Source organism: Pezoporus flaviventris, unplaced genomic scaffold (assembly GCF_033815535.1).
Source record: "Pezoporus flaviventris isolate CSIRO_AGI_PZ_B2104156 unplaced genomic scaffold, CSIRO_AGI_Pfla_v1 ptg000083l, whole genome shotgun sequence".
Taxonomy (NCBI): domain Eukaryota; kingdom Metazoa; phylum Chordata; class Aves; order Psittaciformes; family Psittacidae; genus Pezoporus; species Pezoporus flaviventris.
In genome coordinates, this window is record NW_026892631.1 from 281,710 (window position 1) to 301,528 (window position 19,819).

Consider the following 19,819-nt stretch of genomic DNA (forward strand, 5'->3'; position numbering starts at 1 on the left):
TCTTTATATCCATTCCATTCATCATTCTAATGCATACAGTATATGAGAAGATGAAATATCCAGCTTCTTCCTTGCCCTTCTCCATAAAACAGATGTTTCTTTTGTTCAGTACATCTAGAAGGCAGGTCTCCTATATTTAGATAGCTCAGCCAGATTCTACAGTATTCTGGCAGATTTTTAATAGAAAAGTAGCACTTCTCACCAAGGAAGAAACAAGCTTTACCGCTAAGGTATGAGGGCTAAATATTCTGTTCACAAGAAATGAAAATTAGATTCAAATGCAATTACAGTATTTTAGCAATTTCCTCATCCAGTTAAAAGACTTTCATGAAAGCAGCTGCTTCACTGTTCCAATCTGTCATCCTGAGTTGTCAGAAAGTTCCTTCAAAACACCACCGAGTCGTCAGAGACAAAAAGACACACTTGCTTATGGTAACTTACAGAGCTTTCACTCTGCATAATGAATTGATTAAATAAATATAAATTGAGGTGAGCTTTTTAGAATACATTTACTGAAGGAACTATTCCATAAAAACAAAAATTAAGCCTACTCATCCACAGACACAACTCACACAAAAAAAAGCTATTTAAACTTACAGAGGTAACACAAGTACTAAAGTTCTTTTCCTCACTTCCACAGAAAAATGCACACACCCGAGAGAGTGGAAGTAGACAATTCTGAAAGCCAATATTCATCAAATCCAGGCAGTGCTTTATACACAGCCTGAAAACAGCTCTGCTACTGAATTTTAAGATTCCCAAAGTCAACCACACAGCTTACCCTCACAAATACCATTTGTTTCACAAGCTGAGTGTATGTCTTGCCAAAGGGACTTTTCCTTGCCAGAGTTTTTCATTGTTTCCTAACACTTCACTTCATCAGGACCTATTTTGAAATACACATACTGCAATTGAAATGATTTGCCTTAATTCTTGTTTAAGCTCTTTAAAATAATTCACCAAATCTCCCCTCCCCAAATCTAAAGACTATTTAACTAACTTGAATGCCAGAGGTCATACAGCATCTGTCCAACAAAGTCACTTGTGTGTCGAGATGCATCATTGCCACAGTACACTTAATCACAGTCCACTGACCAGAAAAGGAAGTCCTCGACTTTGTGTTTTTGACAGATTGTAGCAAAGACTGTTTAAGTACATCTTCTGCATATGCATTTCTGGACTGAAAGCCTGAGTACCTCAATCTGTCGCATACATCTGCATTTTTAAAGCATTTTCTATCTTAAATTTAGAATGAGTTGCAAAATTTTAAAGAATTATTGAATGGGAAGGCACCTGTTCCAACCCTTTGGCTATAAGAGAAAAGAAACAAAATACTTCCTTTAGTTACGGGATTTCTGTGGCATGAAAGAGCCTTTTTTTCTGCAAGGGAAAGTTTGACACCAAACCATCTAAGGCAAGCACCACTGGCCTTGAAGGCAGAGTTTGGGTTACAGTGTTTCAAAGGAACATCACACTCCCCTTAGCATGGGGCATCTCTCTGGCTGCTGTAATTTGAAGGAAAGCTTAGCCCAACAGTCCAGTTTTGCAGCAGGAGTTAATTAACCATAGAGAGTATAGGTTCTGCAATATCTAACACTATGTTACTCTTGATCCTTTCAGATAACTTTGCCATTGTTCCACAGGATGATTCATTTTAGGATTTTGCAGAGGGAGAAAGAAAGAAAGACTTTTTTGCAATTCTTTTGAGATTAATTTTAATCTATTAAAAAAATTAATAACCCCTCATAAACATTAAGAAGTTGATTTCCTTGTATTAATAAAAGTTTTGGTATGCAGCTAAGAGTTGATGTAATTTTGATAAAATGTTCAGGTTTATCTAGTCAGATAATTTACATTTCATAGTAATAAATTTATACAATAGCATTGGACTGTAAACATTCATTTAGGCCTAACCTCAATCAAGTTAGAAACTTAATACTGCAGAATATTAATATAATTTGGTTTAGAATGCATATATTGTAAAATACTCTGCTAGTCTGCTAAAGCCAACTAACTGAAAGGAAATAAGATCCTACATCTTGCCATTCTGATTTAGGGTTATTAGGAACTCAAGCACCACCTGACAACTCACAGAAACCTAATGGGCATAGACGGATCTATTGGCTGCCCTATGTTGCAATAACAGCTGAGGTGCAGCTTTTGGCATATTCCTTCAGCTCCTCCCACCAAGAGAGATGTGCATACCAATGGATGAGAGAGATGAAGAGACCAAATCTCCTCAAGACATACAAAGGGAGAAAACAGGTCAACAAGCATAGCAACCCTAATCATTACATGGGTCTCAGTACTTGACATGCTTTCACGTGGTAAGGCTGCATACAGCCTCCACGTCTCTCAAAAAGTGGCATGGCACTGTAAAACATATACTCTCTGGCTATGGGAAATACTTAGGTGTTTTCTGTCATTTATCTGTGCTTCTGACCAAAGGTTATTTCTACTAAATGATGACATAGAGAAATAACTTACCCGAAAATGACAACCATTCTTGTATTTAAGAGTGGTTCAAGCTGATGAAGCAACTCTTGAAAACCGTATTTTCAATACAAAGTTTCAGCTTTTATTACTCTAAACATTTTGTCAGATTTTAGTTGTGAGTAAATGTGTCGCTTCCCATGTCAGGGGTTGGAACTAGATGATCTTAAGGTCTTTTTCAACCCAAACATTCTATGATTCTATGCCAGACCTGGTTAGTATGCTGTGACTCTTTGTACCTACAAGAAAAGATTTAGAACAGTAGAAATTTGTCTCAAATTGAGTAAGGATTTGGGAGCCCTCCTAGTGCTCTGGCCCTACATATATTTACATTAGTTGGTTTGCAGTTATTTTCTACAAATTTATAAAAATCTTTTTAACTGCAGCATAGGAGTGTTTTGAGCATAAAATATTTGCACAAACCAAGAGCTTTCAAGTAGTTTCAGGTGTATGAAAGTAATATCCAAGTAATTCATTAGTAGTTTCATAGAATCATAGAATCAACTAGATTGGAAAAGACCTTTATGATCATCAAATCCAACCTTTACCCCAGGCCTACCAAGTCTACCACTAAACCATGTCACTATGGGCACATGGCAGGAAATGGCTTACAGGCCCCATGTAGAGCAAAGTACCCTGAAGAAAACAACATTTTCCAAGGGCCACCACAGACATCAGGTTCTCATTTTAGGCTCACCCTTCCCGGCCTTGCTTCCCTGGCTCAAGCAACCCATGGCCCGATGGCCCCACTGGTAAGCCTGGGACTGGCAGCCACTTGGCAGGATGCCTCATTTCCACTTCTGAGAGGCTCCCTAGCTAGACTAGAGCGCTTTCAAAGCTGAGACGCAGCCGAGCCGCTTTGATTAACCACATTAAATTAACTTTGCCTGAGATATTCATCTGCCAAACATAAAAGCCTAAAAGGTGAAAAGTAATTATAAACACGTGTCAAGGCAAGGAGGGAACAGCGGCTGTGGGCATTCAGAAGGGAAGATGCTGACAACAATTTTCTCATCATCGCTTGTGCAGCCACAACTTGGCTAATGCAGCAATGACACAGGCAGGACACACTGCAAAACCCATACAAAACTGAAAGAAAAATCCATAAGAGGAATACCAAATGTATGTGGATTCTTTTTCAGAATATCTTATTGAAATATAATTTACAGGTTCCACAAGTGTTCTTCACTGCTCATAATTAGGAATTGGTAAAATTTAGAGGCTGGTTGATCTCGTGAATTCTACAGTGAAATTCTTTCTGATTTATAAAGTGTTTTTCTCTTATGAGCTTGACAAGAGAAGCATCAGAGGATACTGATTAGTAGCACAAAATCCAGTTAGAGGCAAGACAGCTGTGATGTACCCCAGGGGTTGATACCAGGGCAAAAACTGTTCAACGTCTTCATTAATGACCTTGATGATGGGGGAAATGTGCACCCTCTGCAACTTTGTGGAAAATGCAAAAGGACCATTAAGATGATAAAGGGATTGGAGCATGTATTTTATGAGGAGAGGCTGAGAAAGCTGGCACTGATCAGCTCAGAAAAGAGAAGGCTCAGGGTGATCTATCAATCTGTACAAGTACCTGATGGGTGGGAACAAAGAAGATGCAGATAGACTCTTCTCAGTAGCTTCTACTGATAAAACAAGACTCAGTAGGCAGAAACTGAAATACATGAAATTCCACCAGAACACAATAAACACAATAAAATGAGCCATCCCACAGAGGAATATCTCTGTCTGTGGAGATACTCAAAACTCAACTGGACATGGTCCTGGGAAACCTGCTCCACCTGATCTTGCTTGAGCTAAGGAGATGGACTAGATGATCTCAAGAGGTCCCTTCTAACCCTACCAATCCCAGTGAGTTTCTGATATTCTGGATTCTAAAGGAAAGCAGAAGCAAAAGCTGCTCACAAACTGCACTGAAACAGTGTGTTCTAACGTTCCTTTCATTTGTTTAAATACTGATTCTTATTTCTATTCCAAATTCTGATGGCATGTGGAATGCAGTGGAATGCAGAGTAAAGCAGCCCAGCCTTTAGGAAAAAAATTATTTGATGTGATGACCCTGTACTTCTTTTATTGCTCTGCTGAGTGTAACTGGTATATTCAAAGTCTATCAATGTTATTACATGTTTCTCTGAAGGCAAGACAGGCTAACACAGTATTCCTTGGATCCCAAAGATTTATATTCTTTGTACTCTCATCCCAGAATACAGATCCTGAACCCCATGAAATAGACTCCTGGCTCACCAGTATGATTTTAAGGATTTTTAAGGATTTACATTTGTTGAATATTCTTTTCTGGATGAAAGTGAAAGAAGACATTCTGAAGACTACAAGGGTCATATTTTGAAGGACTTTTGTTTCTGAGGAGTCAGAAATAGGCATTTGAGGCTGTGAGATTATGCTTATTTACAGACCCACTTTACCTTTAATATTTAGTTCAGGTTTTCTTCCTGACAAAGGCACAACAGGCTCTTCTGAATTTGACAAAAACAGGACAGCCGATGGTGCTTTCCCCTCTGCTGTTGCATTAGCAAGCCTGGCTGTTGGGGTTACTGCAGTATCTTCTCATGGAATTAAACAAAAGAATTTCTAAAGAAATTCCCTTCAAATTAGGGAGAAAAATAAGAAAAATTTACTTTCTCAACAAACCCAAAGCAAAGACAGATCTTTTGGTGGGGTTTTGTCTTTATATTGGCTTTTGATTTACAAGGAAAGATAATTCAGCAGCAAAAGACACACCTTTACCTGGCAGCCTCACATCTGTGGGCAACCATTTCTCTATGTCCAGAGGCTACCCCATGTGTGTAGGCTTCACTGAAATCAGTGGGATGAAGGCAAAATAATTTCAAAAGCAGTGATTTGATTTCTCACTTGTCCCAGCTCTAATCTCAATATGAGGACATAAATTACATATTTCTTACAATGCCAAAACTGGAAAATACATAACCAAACTGTTGGGCAGCAGTTATAAATAACAAAAGGAAGCACTGCTTCCACACACACAAAACTGAATTGTAAAACTTACTGACACAGCAAGTTGCAGAAGCCAAAAGCATAAATTTATTAAAAATAAAAGAAAGACAATTCTACCACAGACCATTAAGCATGATGGTCCAGATGCAACTTTCAGCTCAGAAGTTTCACAAACTCCCAGTTGAATTTGTATTAACAAGAAGACTCAGTCTATGCTTAGCATATTTCTTACATTTTCTTTCCAAGTGTCTACAATCTGACATTGCCGGAGAGGTCAGTGGTTAAATACAGCCATTCTTAAGTTCTTAGGGTAATTTTATTTTGCAGTATTCAACAGCTACCTGTCAGGGAATCTGACATTCTTCTGCATCCTGAAAGCTCCATGCAGATAACCTCTTACCTGTTGAGCCTAGTATAGACCTTTTCATAACCCTCACACACTATCTTGGCACAATACCACCAAAGTTAAACAAAAGGTTGGTTCTGACCATCATCTGTTAAAAAGCTACCTAATCTATATGCTTGGTCTTTAATTTCTACTAAGACAATTTGTATTGCTTTACAGAATAGACAAAGAGTATTCAAATCAACAAGTTCATCAAAGAAATCACAGTAAGAATAGAAAGTCTGTGCACTTTTCTTATTGTAGGCACATTACAGTCTACAGATTTCTAAATGAAGAAAACAGAGCACATGCATTTTGCTCGTGAAAGTTTATACATATATTATGACAGAAAACCAACACAAAACATATAAACTTACATAACAAAAACTGAGTACATATTACTTGGGCTTCAGGAAAGCAGCAATAATATCTTGCCTGAGGGTTAAGACACTTTCTAAGATTGTTCCATTGTCCAGCCAAACCAAAGCATCATCTTTGAGCATTATGTTGTTAGCAATTTTTAAATTGTCAAGAATGACACAATTAATTTAAGATAGCATATAAACAAATCTACTGGTCACAGTCTGTTCCAAAGAAAGAAAAATTTTGTACTATTGCCCACTCAGTCATCATATAACATAATACAGACTGTTGTCTGTAATGTGTTTCCTTCCCAGGCAAACTTGTAGCAGCCAGCAAATGCAGTCTGTTAATAGAGAGCAGAAAGCCAGATCCACCTTACGCTGACAGGAAGCGAGGTCACAAAATGCTCTCTACATATCAAAGAGTCCAGCATTTCTTCCTAAAAACATCTGCCCCCTAGGAGTAAGGAAAACTAGACCCCAGGAAACATCTTGTGTTCAACAGTTCCTATAGCTTACAACCCACAGCTCAACAGTGACCATAAACCCATTCTGTAATAACCCACCTCCCAGTGGTATTAACCAAAGCATAAATGCATGCTAGATCCAACTGAAATCAGTTAGGTTAACATGATCACAATCAGGCAAGTGCTTTCACGCATCAGGGCAAATAGTTTGGGACCCACGTTTAGAGTTAATTCAGGTGAACTGGTAATTTGTGAATTTATGTGTGTGAATTTACGTAACAAGAAGGAAGAAAAAAAATCAAAATAAACAGGAAAGCATTTCCCCCAATAGGTTAGGAAGGCATACCTCCAGTAAAATTGCTTTTTACTATTTCTGTTGTATCTTAACCTTTATTATTCTTTAAAGACAGTGCACTGCTATGTATGTGGATGCTGAGACAAACAGTACTCTTCCATATGTTACCTATACTGTGCATACACAAAACCATAGAAGTAATAATTTACAGCTCAACAAAAGGAGATATAAGCATCCTGTATTACTAGATGTGTCTAAAATATGGCAGTTAACATTTACCTGTGAGCATACTAGTGTCAGCAAGCTCAGCACTAGTGATGGGTACACTGGGACCATCTTCTTCGTATGCTTTCAAAATGTACTTCTCAATTACACCTATGACCCCAGCCGGTTTGTCCCAGGTGACCTCAATGCTGTAACCATTTATACTGTGAACTCTTGAGGGACTTGGCACATTTTGTGGAACTGCAGAAGGATAAAATAGAAAATACAGAAAAAAGGCAGTTCTAAGGAGACTATTGCCCCTATTCTTCACTTTTAATGGCTGCAGTAAATCAGACTCAACCATTAGCATAAATACAATTTATTAGAGTTGTAACTTTTCAGCATTGATTTAATATGACTGCACATCTTGAGTTTAAGCTATATTTCAAAACCATCAAAACTCCATCTACATAACGTTCCTACTTCTCTTGTTGCAATTTTCCAAAAACATTTAATGTATCAAACAAATTTAAGCATCACTCACAAAGAGAGGAGGTGAACTGTATGTAGCTAACAAGTTCAGGCATTATAATCATACAACTGAATGAAGCAAGACTACTGCAAGAGAGAAAGGTTTGAGTTACTTGTTGGCTATCTAAGCCACAGAATGCCACAACTAAGAATCATTTATACAGATGTGCATTCTCATTTACAAAAGTACTTAAAAAAATGTAAGATTTTCCATTTCTTTTCATACTCCCAATTGTGTCAGAGTAAAGCAGGAATTTGTATTTATTAAAAAGAAAAAGAGAAAAGAAGAAAAATGAAGATACTTAAAAGAACTGGAAAGCCAAGCTCATAGAATCATAGAACAGTTAGGGTTGGAAAGGACCTTAAGATCATCTAGTTCCAACCCCCTGCCATATGTGCATACAGTTGCCAATAAAAAAAGCCCCAAACAAGCAAAAAAGTCATCTAACTTCCAATAACCTTTAACTATTTATTAGATATTACTAAACCAAGTAAAGGCCTGGCCAGTAACAACTTCATCACAGATGATGCACAAGGGGTGCAGAGGAAAGGCCCAAGGAACCCTACAGGTGATGGGTTTGCTGTAAATGCATGTGGTCTCCCTAGCCCTGCTGCTGATCATTTGCTTTTCTCAATAACCTCTTTTTTTTAGTACTTTTATTGTTTAGCTTCATTAAATATGAATACAGTCTTGTTTCTTATAAGGGTAACAGAATGGAAAGTACAAAAATACCTGTAAATTGCTATTTTTGTGTAAAGTAAGAATGTGACACTCCAGGAATGCTTCAGTAGTATATTGATTTTATTAGTTCCAAAGTGCATCACAGAGCAAAGTAAGGTACTGTATAGCAGATGGTCTTCTCATAAGGGACATAACAAAACCAACTCAAAAATAATTAAATAGCGTAATTATTCTCCAACCTCAGGGAACATGGACTGCTCAGTGCTGTGGTCAGCTTGCAAACATAGATTTATGGTAAACCTTACAGTTGTCAAATAGTTGATATGAAAATACGCATGACTTTTTTCTCTCTTCTGGATGCTACACAAAATAATGGCAGTAAGTTGCATAAGAATGCATTTGCAAGTCCAATATTTATGCAGGTATTGTACCATTTTTCAAGATCATCCATTGAATATCCTGCATCATAAGAATTCTCTGCATTGATGGAATGAAATTAGGCTTCACTTTACAGGAAAGGGAAAGTTGGTTAAATAAAATATGCAGAACTGTAAATCTGCTAAAACTTGTTGGCTCAACAAGGTTTACAAAAACACTGAACAGAAGAGGAAAGGTCTTTGAAATTTTCTTCATAAAATATATTTAAGGCTCAGCAGGTATCATGTTCTTATTCTGAAACTTTGTCCAGAAGTCACATGCTGCTTTTGTAGTACATGTTGCCACATTTTCACACACAATCTATGGAACAGATTGCGTTAAAAGAATCCTCATTCATAAGCACTGAGCAGCACACCTATGTGCAGGTAATGTAATGAAAAGCTTTCACAAGATCCTCTTCTCCCTAGCAACTACATGGCCTCTTATCTTCCACAGCTTGTGCCTGCTACTGCAGTATCTCTCTTCTCTACATTTGATTTTGTATCGCTAATTATACATAGGAAAACACAGATTTACTTACTCCTGCAGACTCGTGTACCATAAGGTTGTATGTGCACATGTGAACAGACAGACATATGTGCATGGCTGTTCTCAGTTAATGTAGTTCAATCCTTTCATATTCTTTGCTCTCACATAATTATATAATCTAACATATACTTGGAAAAGACCTTGAATTCTGTGTGGAAAATACTTGCCTGAACATTTTATAGCTGAAGATAGTAATCTGGTGCCTATTAAAGCATTAAGCAGTTTTGCTCCTTCAGAAACACTATGCAACTTACCCAAAATTGTTGTGGTGGAATTTTCTCTAACATGATACTAGATAACTAATGAAAAATGGGAATAAGTAAGCCTTAAAATTATATTTACCTGATTCCCTTGTACGAACACGGGTCCATGCACTAGGTAATGTTCCTCCTTCATTTGAGGCAACCACCCTATAAAGGTATTCTTCAAAAAAATATAGAGAAGTATAGAGGAGAATAAAGAAAAAAAGGAAAAAGAAAAAGACAAAAAAACATTGGACATGGTAATATATTAATACAGAATGAAATAAAAATGATGTATTTTATTCAAGGAACCAATGTGTTACCTGTAAATGGCTTTAGACCACTCTCATAAATACTCTGCTCTTTCCCTTGGTATACTAGGATGGAGTCATTTCCCCTGCAGTTAACAGCACTGTCAGTTGATAGGCATCCATCCAGATTGACTCTGACAGCACTGCTGGACACAGATGCCAAGTTAACGACAGCACCTCGTGTAAATTTAACATCCTTCATGCAACCACCGAAACCTAGCAAACAGTAAGAGATTAGTAACACATAAAGAGCTTCCATCATTAATTAGGAATCACTTTTGTTCCTTTAAATTCTGTATTTTCAACATTAAAGACTGTAATGTGAATATGTTGACTTCCAAGATGAAATTCTGTCCCCACTTTCACAATACTAAGCTGGTAAAAATCCCTGGTATTCTAGTGTTGTGTTCCTACCTTACAGAACTATACTTCCATTACTATCATTGCCACCCCACAAGAAAATAGTTTTCTCCTTTCTGTCACTTCCCTTTTCAAAATTATTACCTTAAAAGTGATTCTGAATTTGAAAATCAGCTTTCTGCTGCTTGCTAATATTTTGCTAATGTACATGCTTCCACAAACTGAGAAGAATATCTAGATTGAATACGTCATTAACTTCAGGACATCGCAGAAGATCTTCCGCATGGGGATATAACTGGTATGCTGTTTAAAAATATACTCCTGAAACATAACCTCAAACTATTCATTTTCAAGAAAAAGTAACTTCATTTTATATTTCTTTCTATATATAAATACAGTATATATTCTTCTCTGTGAGTGTAGCATTCCCATCAACATTGATGGCTTGGCCTCACGAGTGAAGATTTGGGAAGGGCTTTTACCCATGTTTACTACAAGCACGATGACCAAGGACATGTGGGATTAAACACATGTTAAATTAGTTATTTGTAGTAAAAACACCACCATAAAAAACAGCGTGCAGTTGTTAAAATGTCTATATAGCTCTATGACTTAATTTACAAAAGAATTAATAAATTGATACAAAATAGTTCGCAAATCTGAGTACAGTGCTTGGTGTTCAGCATAAAAAAAAGTGAACAGTAACCAAATTGAAGATTTCAACTCATGGAAGAATTAACTTTGCAAATTACAAATCAGCCTCTCACAGATCAGTGCTCATTTCTTCCTTTGTGAAAGCACCATATTAATCTTCTGTATTTTTTACTACCTTTACTACTACAAGATGGCAGATCAGAGTAGTATTTTTACTTCTCCTGATCTGACAATATCCATACACAGTTCATGTAAAAAGGGCATTGAAGGTGGACACCCATTTTCAATCATCCTCTCTCTCCATAACACTAGGGATTTACACAAACTGCGCCTTAAAATGAATATATCCTAATTTAAACTCAACTCCTACTCGACAGCAATCTGCTCAGCTTCTTAGGCAGTCTGTAGCAGAACTAATCCCAATATGTACAGGCAACTTAATCATTTGACAAAATGAGCAGTTGTCTAATCTACTATGAGATGCGTGGTGTACAATCTATTTTAATACATTAATTTTGCTATCTATCTTTTTAGCTGCGTTTATCACTATTTGAAGATTTCTGACTGATGCCAGCCAAGTGATGGGGTGGTAGGAGAAGGATATTTATCCCTTATTTGCTGTGAGCAAAACAATATTCCTTTATTCAAAATTAACTACCAAGCAACCATTGAGAAAACCTTTTATAATTATTTATTAAGCTGGAAAGGTCTCTATATTCTGTTAGCATACAATTACATCATTGTAGTCCTAAATAAAAGTATGTTCCAAAGATGTAATGCCTGATCTTGCTCATCTAAATCTGTATTTAGGAACAAACAGGAATGTTTTTATCTTCAGATGCTCTGCTATAAATTTGCATCCACCATCTTATTTGTTGCGTGCTTAGGAGGCTTGGTGAAAAAAAAGTAATGTTTATTGATGTGCCTAAATATGCACTTCAGGCATTCACTTTAGATGTTATTTTGCCCTAGATTCTTTGTTCACAGATCTCTTTGCTGCAGGAGTTGTGAACGTATCCATTCACGAGGCTACACCATCTGCTACAGGGCAACACTGACAGGGTGTGACTGGCTAGCTCTTTTGGGCCATAAATATTATGCACACAGAACCTGGAGGCAAATTATGATATATGTGATACCTGCAGCTGAAGAAATACTTAAAACACTTTTTTTTTGAGCTGTCTGTGAAGGCCAGTGCAGGATTTGATTCAAACTATTCTATGGAATAGCTGGGAAAACACATGGTTTCAATGCAGCCCTGCAGAGCTTACTTGAATGCATGCATTCAATATGAGTTCATGCATTCAAAGCCACTTACTAGATTCCCCACTAATCTCTCTCTGACTGCTACTTATTTGCCCAAAATATCTGAAAAAAATGCCATAACTGATGAATAGTTTCATAAGTAATGAAAAAACAAACCCAAACTTTAAACAGATAGTGTAACAGACGTTTTTTTACAACATTTAATACAGTATCCTTTTTGGAGGCCATTAGTGTCAGGCTGTAATTAATACTTCTCTCTTTTCCCTAGAAATCTGACCTGTTGCAGAACAGAAGGATCACAGTGATGGCTAAAAACATGACTGTTTCCTGTCCTCCTGATAACAAGGAAAACACCAACGTAGCCAAAATCCAAATTCCAGGGTTTATACTCACTTGATTTAATTTTTTTTTAGACCAGAATCAGTATTACCTAAAAAGCACTAATAAGCTATCATGTATTGTTCCATGTCACTGCATCCAGCCTCATTAGAGTGATTTAAGCTGTTTACTGTTTTCCATTGGTTTTCTATTTCAGATCTATGAGTGGCACAAGTTGATCAAATGAAACAAGTTTATCTGGACTAGTTTTCTCCGATGAAGACTTGAGACCTTCTTTCTGGTTGGGCATCTCAGATTACCATTTGCTACTCATCAGTTCCTCTCCTGAGTTAGATTGCTTCAGAGATCACTGGGTTGGAAGATCTTTTATAGCATTACAAAAGAATCAGGACTAAGTGAAGCTAGATGGGTAGAAATAATTGGTAGATAAAGCAGCAGTGGGTGGGAGGAAATATCCATGTCACACATTCATGAATTTACACTGTAACCTGCAGAATGTCTACCTTGCGCGTGACAGCAGGCTTTGAGAAACACACATTCTTCTTAGAATCTTACCTTGTTCTAATGCCAGTTCCTTATAAAAATTCTGAATCTCAGGTGGGATTCCTCCTACATAGACAGGTGAGTTTACATTCAGCTCCTGAACATGGGGTTCAAGCATCTGCTCTCTCAGTTCATTCACACTTGCTGAAACTACAGAGCCCTCCTTGCTCACAGTGACTTTGTTCCATTTCCCATCACAGTAAGACAGTCCTAACCAGAGATCCACTTGTGTAAAGACAATGCCAGTTTTTAAAAAGATGTTTAACATTCCACTTTTCAGTTCGATCTGTGCATTTTAAAACAGAAAAAAGATTTTTAAGGAGACATCACATACACAGCAACAACAGATAGAGCTATTTAAAAAGAAAGAAAGGCAGTCAATAAACAAAATCAATGAACAACAATTTTTTAAGCTCTGGATAGCATAAATCACCATAAAATTGTTTACACAAAAGATGCTTAATATCGTGTATCGATTAATTCAGAAAGTAGGAATATATGTTCTTTCTCAAGTATGGCACTAAGTAAAAAGAAAAGACAATCAACCAGGATTGCTTTGCTTTTTAGAGAATGAGAAAACAGTATTTTATCTGTCAATTTATTTTTTAGAAGAATGCAACAAGATAATAAGGAGATGAAATGTCAGACCTGATTAAGGTCTTTTTAATTGGCTGGTAAACTCAATTTCAAAAGTTTCCAGAATACACTGATTCTTACATCCATACATCCTTCTTCTTCTAAATCTGGTAAGAAAATAATTGCTTTTGTGTGCGCTCTTTGAGATTAATGTTCTAATTCTCTAATAGAAATACATTTTACTTAAATTTTTCACTGCAGAAGTCTCCAAAGCTTTACTGCAAGACTCTTTATCCTGACTGAATGGAATACAAGTAGGCTGAGACTGTAAATTGGCATGTATAGAGGACTGTATACTTAAGTGATGAACTGGGTTTTGAAAAATACAGATACATTCACAGAAAAAAGCATTACTGTTCCCATGCCAAAATCTTATTATAAAATTACAGATTTAATATAAATGCTTATCACCAGTATTGACAAACTGACATAGTTAGGTTACTATTAATATTAATATTGCAATATTTTTTTAACAGAGACCCCATCTAAAGAATGACCTCAGTACTTGAGGTGCCAGTGGCAATACAGGTCCTACTTCAGAGGGCGCACTGGCTGATAGCTCACAAGACAGAGGGATTTTGTTTATTTGTTTCTTTTGGACCACAACATTTCCTATTTCCATGAGTTCAGAGCTCTTCATAGCCAAGGACTATATAATACAAGTGAAGGGACCGATATGGCATCAGTGCTGATGAGTATAGCTTGACAAAGCAGTCCATTGGACTGTTTTTCTTCCCTGATGAGAATTAATACGAAGCACACTGTGCTGGTGTGAAGGAAGCATTTCAGCAGCGTGACTACAGTAATATGCCAGCAAGTCTGCCAGACCTGGAAGCTGGAGAGAGGGCAGGGTGTTTAACAGAGGGTCACTACTCAGCACATCCTTCTTGCAATTTACTCATCTTGGCATAGTCTTAAAGCAGGCAGTGAATGATGCTCGTGCTTTTTGTGTTGACATGGACTGACATTTAGAATGGCCAAGTGCAGCTAAAGATAGTGGACCAATGTTTTAACTGCTCTGCATGGTGAAGTTAAAAAGAAAAAAACAAAATCCTGCATAGATCTAGGATTCTTCCTGGTATTGAGCATACTTCAGAAAAACAACAGATAAATTGTTTGCCTTGGATAACATTTTTAATCTTGGAAAATATATTATTATTTTAAATAAAAAATGTGTGAAGATTATCTTATTCTGCCAGACACAGAATCATAGAATAGTTAGGGTTGGAAAGGACCTTAAGATCATCAAGTTCCAACCCCCCTGCCATGAGGCAGGGACACCTCATACTAAACCATATCACCCAAGGCCTTGTTCAACCTGGTCTTGAACACTGCCAGGAATGGAGCATTCACAACCTCCCTGGGCAGCCCATTCCAGTGCCTCACCACCCTCACAGGAAAGAATTTCCTCCTTATATCCAATTTAAACTTCCCCTGCTTAAGTTTTAACCCATTACCCCTTGTCCTATCACTACAGTCCCTAATGAAGAGTCCCTCCCCAACATCCCTATAGTCCCCCTTCAGATGCTGGAAGGCTGCTATGAGGTCTCCACACAACCTTCTCTTCTCCAGGCTGAACAGCCCCAACTTTCTCAGCCTATCTTCATATGGGAGGTGCTCCAAGACCCTCATCATCCTCCTAGCCCTCCTCTGGACTTGTTCCAACAGTTCCATGGCCTTTTTATGTTGAGGACACCAGAACAATACTCCAGGTGAGGTCTCACAAGAGCAGAGTAGAGGGGCAGGATCACCTCCTTCGACCTGCTGGTCACACTCCTTTAGATGCAGCCCAGGATACGGTTGGCTTTCTGGGCTGCAAGCGCACACTGCAGCCGGCTCATTTTCTCATCGACCAGCACCCCCAAGTCCTTCTCCGCAGGGCTGCTCTGAATCTCTTCTCTGCCCAACCTGTAGATGTGCCTGGGATTGCTCCAACCCAGCTGTAGGACCTTGCACTTGGCATGGTTAAACCTCATAAGGCTGGCATCAGCCCACTTCACAAGTGTGTCAAGGTCCCTCTGGATGTCATTCTTTCCCTCCAGCGTATCAACCAAACCACACAGCTTGGTGTCATCAGCAAACTTGCTGAGGGCGCACTCAATCCCACTGTCCATGTCAGAGACAAAGACGTTAAACAAGACCAGTCCCAGCACCGATCCCTGAGGGACACCACTCATTACTGGTCTCCAGCTGGACATTGAGCCATTGACCACAACTTTTTGTGTCGGCCATCCAGCCAGTTCTTTATCCACCGAGTGGTCCATCCATCAAATTGATGTCTCTCCAATTTAGAGACAAGGATGTTGTGTGGGACAGTGCTGAACGCTTTGCACAAGTCCAGGTAGATGACATCAACTGCTCTGCCCTTGCCCATCAGTTCTGTAGCCCCATCATAGAAGGCCACCAAATTGGTCAGGCAGGATTTCCCCTTAGTGAAGCCATGCTGGCTGTCACCAAGCACCTTGATTTTCATGTGCCTTAGCATGCCTTTCAGGAGAATCTGCTCCAAGATTTTGCCAGGCACAGGGGTAAAACTGACTGGTCTGTAATTCCCCGGGTCATCCATTTTCCCCTTCTTGAAAATGGGGGTTATATTTCCCTTCTGAGTTAACCATCTCTCAACAGAACAAGAGAGGTCTATCGCAGCTCTAAACCTGCGCAGGCTCTCAGTTTAATGCTTAAAAGCATATTTGCTTTTCAGAATTTGGGGTACAAATATTAAACACTGCTGCAAAATTTTATTAATACTGATATCTATGCACTCAATTCATATTTTCATATACCTAAGCATGTAAGGTTGGAATTAGGAAAGCCAAAGCTTAGCCTGAATCTGGAAGACATGAGGGGCAAGAACAGCTTCTAGAGGCCCACTGGAAGCTTGTGGCATCATTCTGAGATTGACATAGAGATTGATTCTGATTAAAGATTTTATTAATTACCTGGGCATTAGGATAGGGTGCATTCTCAGCATGTTTGATGTCGATAACAAAGGGGCTGCCACTGGTATTCTAGACATAGAAAGCAGCTTTGAAGAAAAAGGACTGAGAGTCAAGACAGATTACAAATTGAAGACTGGTCAGCAATGCACCCTTGAAATGACAAAGGCAAGATGTTGTGTACTGGTACTAGCCAAGTTCAGACGTGCTAGCCACAGGTCAGTGGCCTGAACACAAACCCCCCAATAGCCTCCTTCGAATCAGTTACGATAATGGACAGGAAATGGGAATTTCTTCCTGACACCAGAAAGAAATCACTGGTGACTAACAGGAATATCACCTTCACAAGTCTCACATGAGTATGCCACACCTTTGCTAATAAAAAGATTTCCACTTTGAGTTCCCAAAACACTTATTTCACACCCCTCCTTATTTCCACCACAGGCAACACTTTGACCTTGGGCACTAGTCAAGCTGCTTCCTACAGCTATTCTAAAGTGTAATTCCTTTGAAAAGGTTCCTGCAGGACTCTTTTCTTACTGTGTAGCTTTGTAGAAGTTACCATGTCTTGGGACCTGCTGCCACTGTCACATGAGATTAGCAGTGCTTAGGCTTTCATTGCTGTTGAAGTGGTCAGCATCAAAATCAGTAATGTAAACTCTATCAGCAGTCACATTACCCTCTTTCAATCACATAAGGTCATGAGGAAACACATGTCAGAGTGAGAGCTAGTGATTCCAACTAGCTTATCTGGTCACAGCTTGCTTATAATTATTGTTCCTGGATGCAAAAAGAATCAGTTTGAATTCTCTGGCTTGAGTTATTGTCAGGGCATGGAAGTCACAGAAGAAGTGAACTTTACACACATCAGCTTTTTAGGACTAATTTTTGTCTTGCACAGAAGGCAAGATAAGAGTCTTTTGCTCTTTGGTAGCAGACCAGCCATTTGCCTAGCTACAGTCATTCCAAAACTATAAAGCTAATAAGAGAGCTGCGACCTATGCAAAGGGCAGGATCAGGGAATACCACGTTACACTGGCACTCAGGATAGGTGGTATAGCTTCTAATGTCTCCTGACAAAGGCTCCTAACAAAGACATTGTAGCTCATGCGCAACATGCTACACACCTCATTTTCACTTTCTATTAACCTTTTTTTGTGAGCTCAAGTGTATGGTAAAACCTTCAGTCATCATTATGTATTTGCAGAGCACAAAGCTGCAAGGGTTGGAAAAACATGCATATACTCATTGTCTCTAGAATTCCTCATCTTAAGGCTTTGGAGATGTTGAGGTCAGGAGTAAAGTGAGATTAAAGAAAGTTTTACTTGACTTCGGACAAATGCTAAGAAAATTATCTAATCACAGTTTTCAGTGCTAAAAGAATAACCTAAATATAAAACTGCCAAAAATCTGGAAGCATGAGTAGAGATGGAAAGTGTTTTGTCTAACTACTTCATAGTTTTGACTCCTCTTTTGATTTAGTGAGTCCCCTTTATCCTTCATAATCAAGAAGCTATTTTCTTCTATTTCTGTTAGTCTTTCATCGAGCAAGAAAAAGGAAAAAAGGATTACACACAGCAAGAATCTCCAGAAGAACCCAAACCCCATGTTTGTCCCTGTGAATATGGTTCACATAAATACTGCCCCTGTACTGTGAATTACACTCACAGAAGTCTTTGTAGGATGGGACAGTAGTGTAGGCATAGCATCTTTTGCTATTATTTTATGACCTTGGTCATTACTTGATGGCAAAACTAAAGTGATAACATGTAATTCGCAAGACTTGCTATTGGAACTCATTATAATTTTTAACTAAGGCTGCTTCAAAAAATGGGGCAATCAGGTCTAGCAGAACACAAAACCCAAGAAAAAAGAAACTGTTGGAGAAGTCAGTACAAAAAAAGTAAAGGTAGAATAAGTTATAGTTGACTTGAAGAGGAGAAAAATATATTTATACATTTTAGATCAGAAGTTTAAAAGAAAAGGCACATTAGATATAATGCCATGCAATAAAACATGACTGCCATTAGCAAAACAGCTGCATAATAATAACTAAATAAATGAAATTCAATAAACAACCAGAAAGGGCAGAGTGGGGCAAAAAGAGTAATACCCTCAGAAATCTGAATGCAAATGATTGCTTCTTGGACCAACTGAAAAGAGATATTACTTTCAACGTAATCCTCTGTAATACCCACTAGGTAGTTCCAAGTTGCACTATGCAATGGTGACCACAGTTTAATTATATTCATTTTCTTCTCTTGGGAGAAGAAAAAGATGAAAATCCAGAGCCATTTAACTAACAGAAACATTTGAAAAACTGCAACAAACACATTCAAACTTAAACAAAATCATGGAAAAGATGAAAGCACGAGTACTTCTGAGCATAAACCAGTCTTATTCAACAGAAATAAAAAAAAATGTTCATTGGCATTATCTTACAACTTTGCCTAATACCTCTACAGCTTTCTCTCTAGTGATAGGGATGAAGTGGGATTAAGTTGGACCACTAATTTCTCTCTATATGTTTCAAATCAAAATAAAGAAAACCTATCAATTATAAAAAATACATATACTTAAAGAGAAAGATTTATTAGGATACCAAACAATTTCTGGATACCAGACAATTTCTGTCATTAACTTTTTGATCCACAATTTAATTGATTTTGTTCTAGTATGAAAACTGGGAAATTGGGTAATTCTATACTTTCCCAGGAATGAAGTGAAACCTTTTAATACATATTTTTGTTTGTTTTTTTTTCTAATCCCTTATAATGCAGCAAGAGAATAATTGAGAATAAATAAAGAGAATAATTCTGCTCTTCATATACTGGTATCTTTCTTAGTTATAAATAACACAGGTAATTTATTCTGAGCATTTGTTGGAGTCTTTTTGCTCCCTTTACACTTTGCTGTGCACAGCATTCCAAAACAAGTAAAACACAAAAATAACTTATTGTTTGAAATTTCTTTACATGCTGGACATAGAATCATAGAATAGTTAGAGTTGGAAACTAGTTTCAACCCCCCTGTCATGGGCAGGGACAACTCGCATTAAACCATGTCTCTGAAGACTCCATTCAACCTGGCCTTGAACATTGCCAGGGACGGAGCATTCACAACTTCCTCGGGCAACCCATTTCAGCACCTCACATCACCCTC

General features: G+C 38.0%; 1 protein-coding gene across 4 annotated transcripts in view; it reads right to left on the reverse strand.

Moving 5' to 3' along the window:
- USH2A (usherin) overlaps positions 1 to 19,819 on the reverse strand; it is a 372,149-nt gene that overhangs the window by 213,603 nt on the left and 138,727 nt on the right. For all 4 annotated transcript variants that reach the window (XR_009747198.1, XM_061475268.1, XM_061475270.1 and 1 more), the window contains exons 27-30: positions 13,098 to 13,371; positions 9,936 to 10,139; positions 9,713 to 9,793; positions 7,267 to 7,452 (exon numbers count right to left, since the gene is read on the reverse strand). Coding sequence is in view for 3 of the 4 variants with exons in the window: in XM_061475268.1 (XP_061331252.1) it covers positions 7,267 to 7,452; positions 9,713 to 9,793; positions 9,936 to 10,139; positions 13,098 to 13,371 (745 nt within the window). In the remaining variant the exon portion in view is untranslated. The remainder of the gene's footprint in view (positions 1 to 7,266; positions 7,453 to 9,712; positions 9,794 to 9,935; positions 10,140 to 13,097; positions 13,372 to 19,819) is intronic.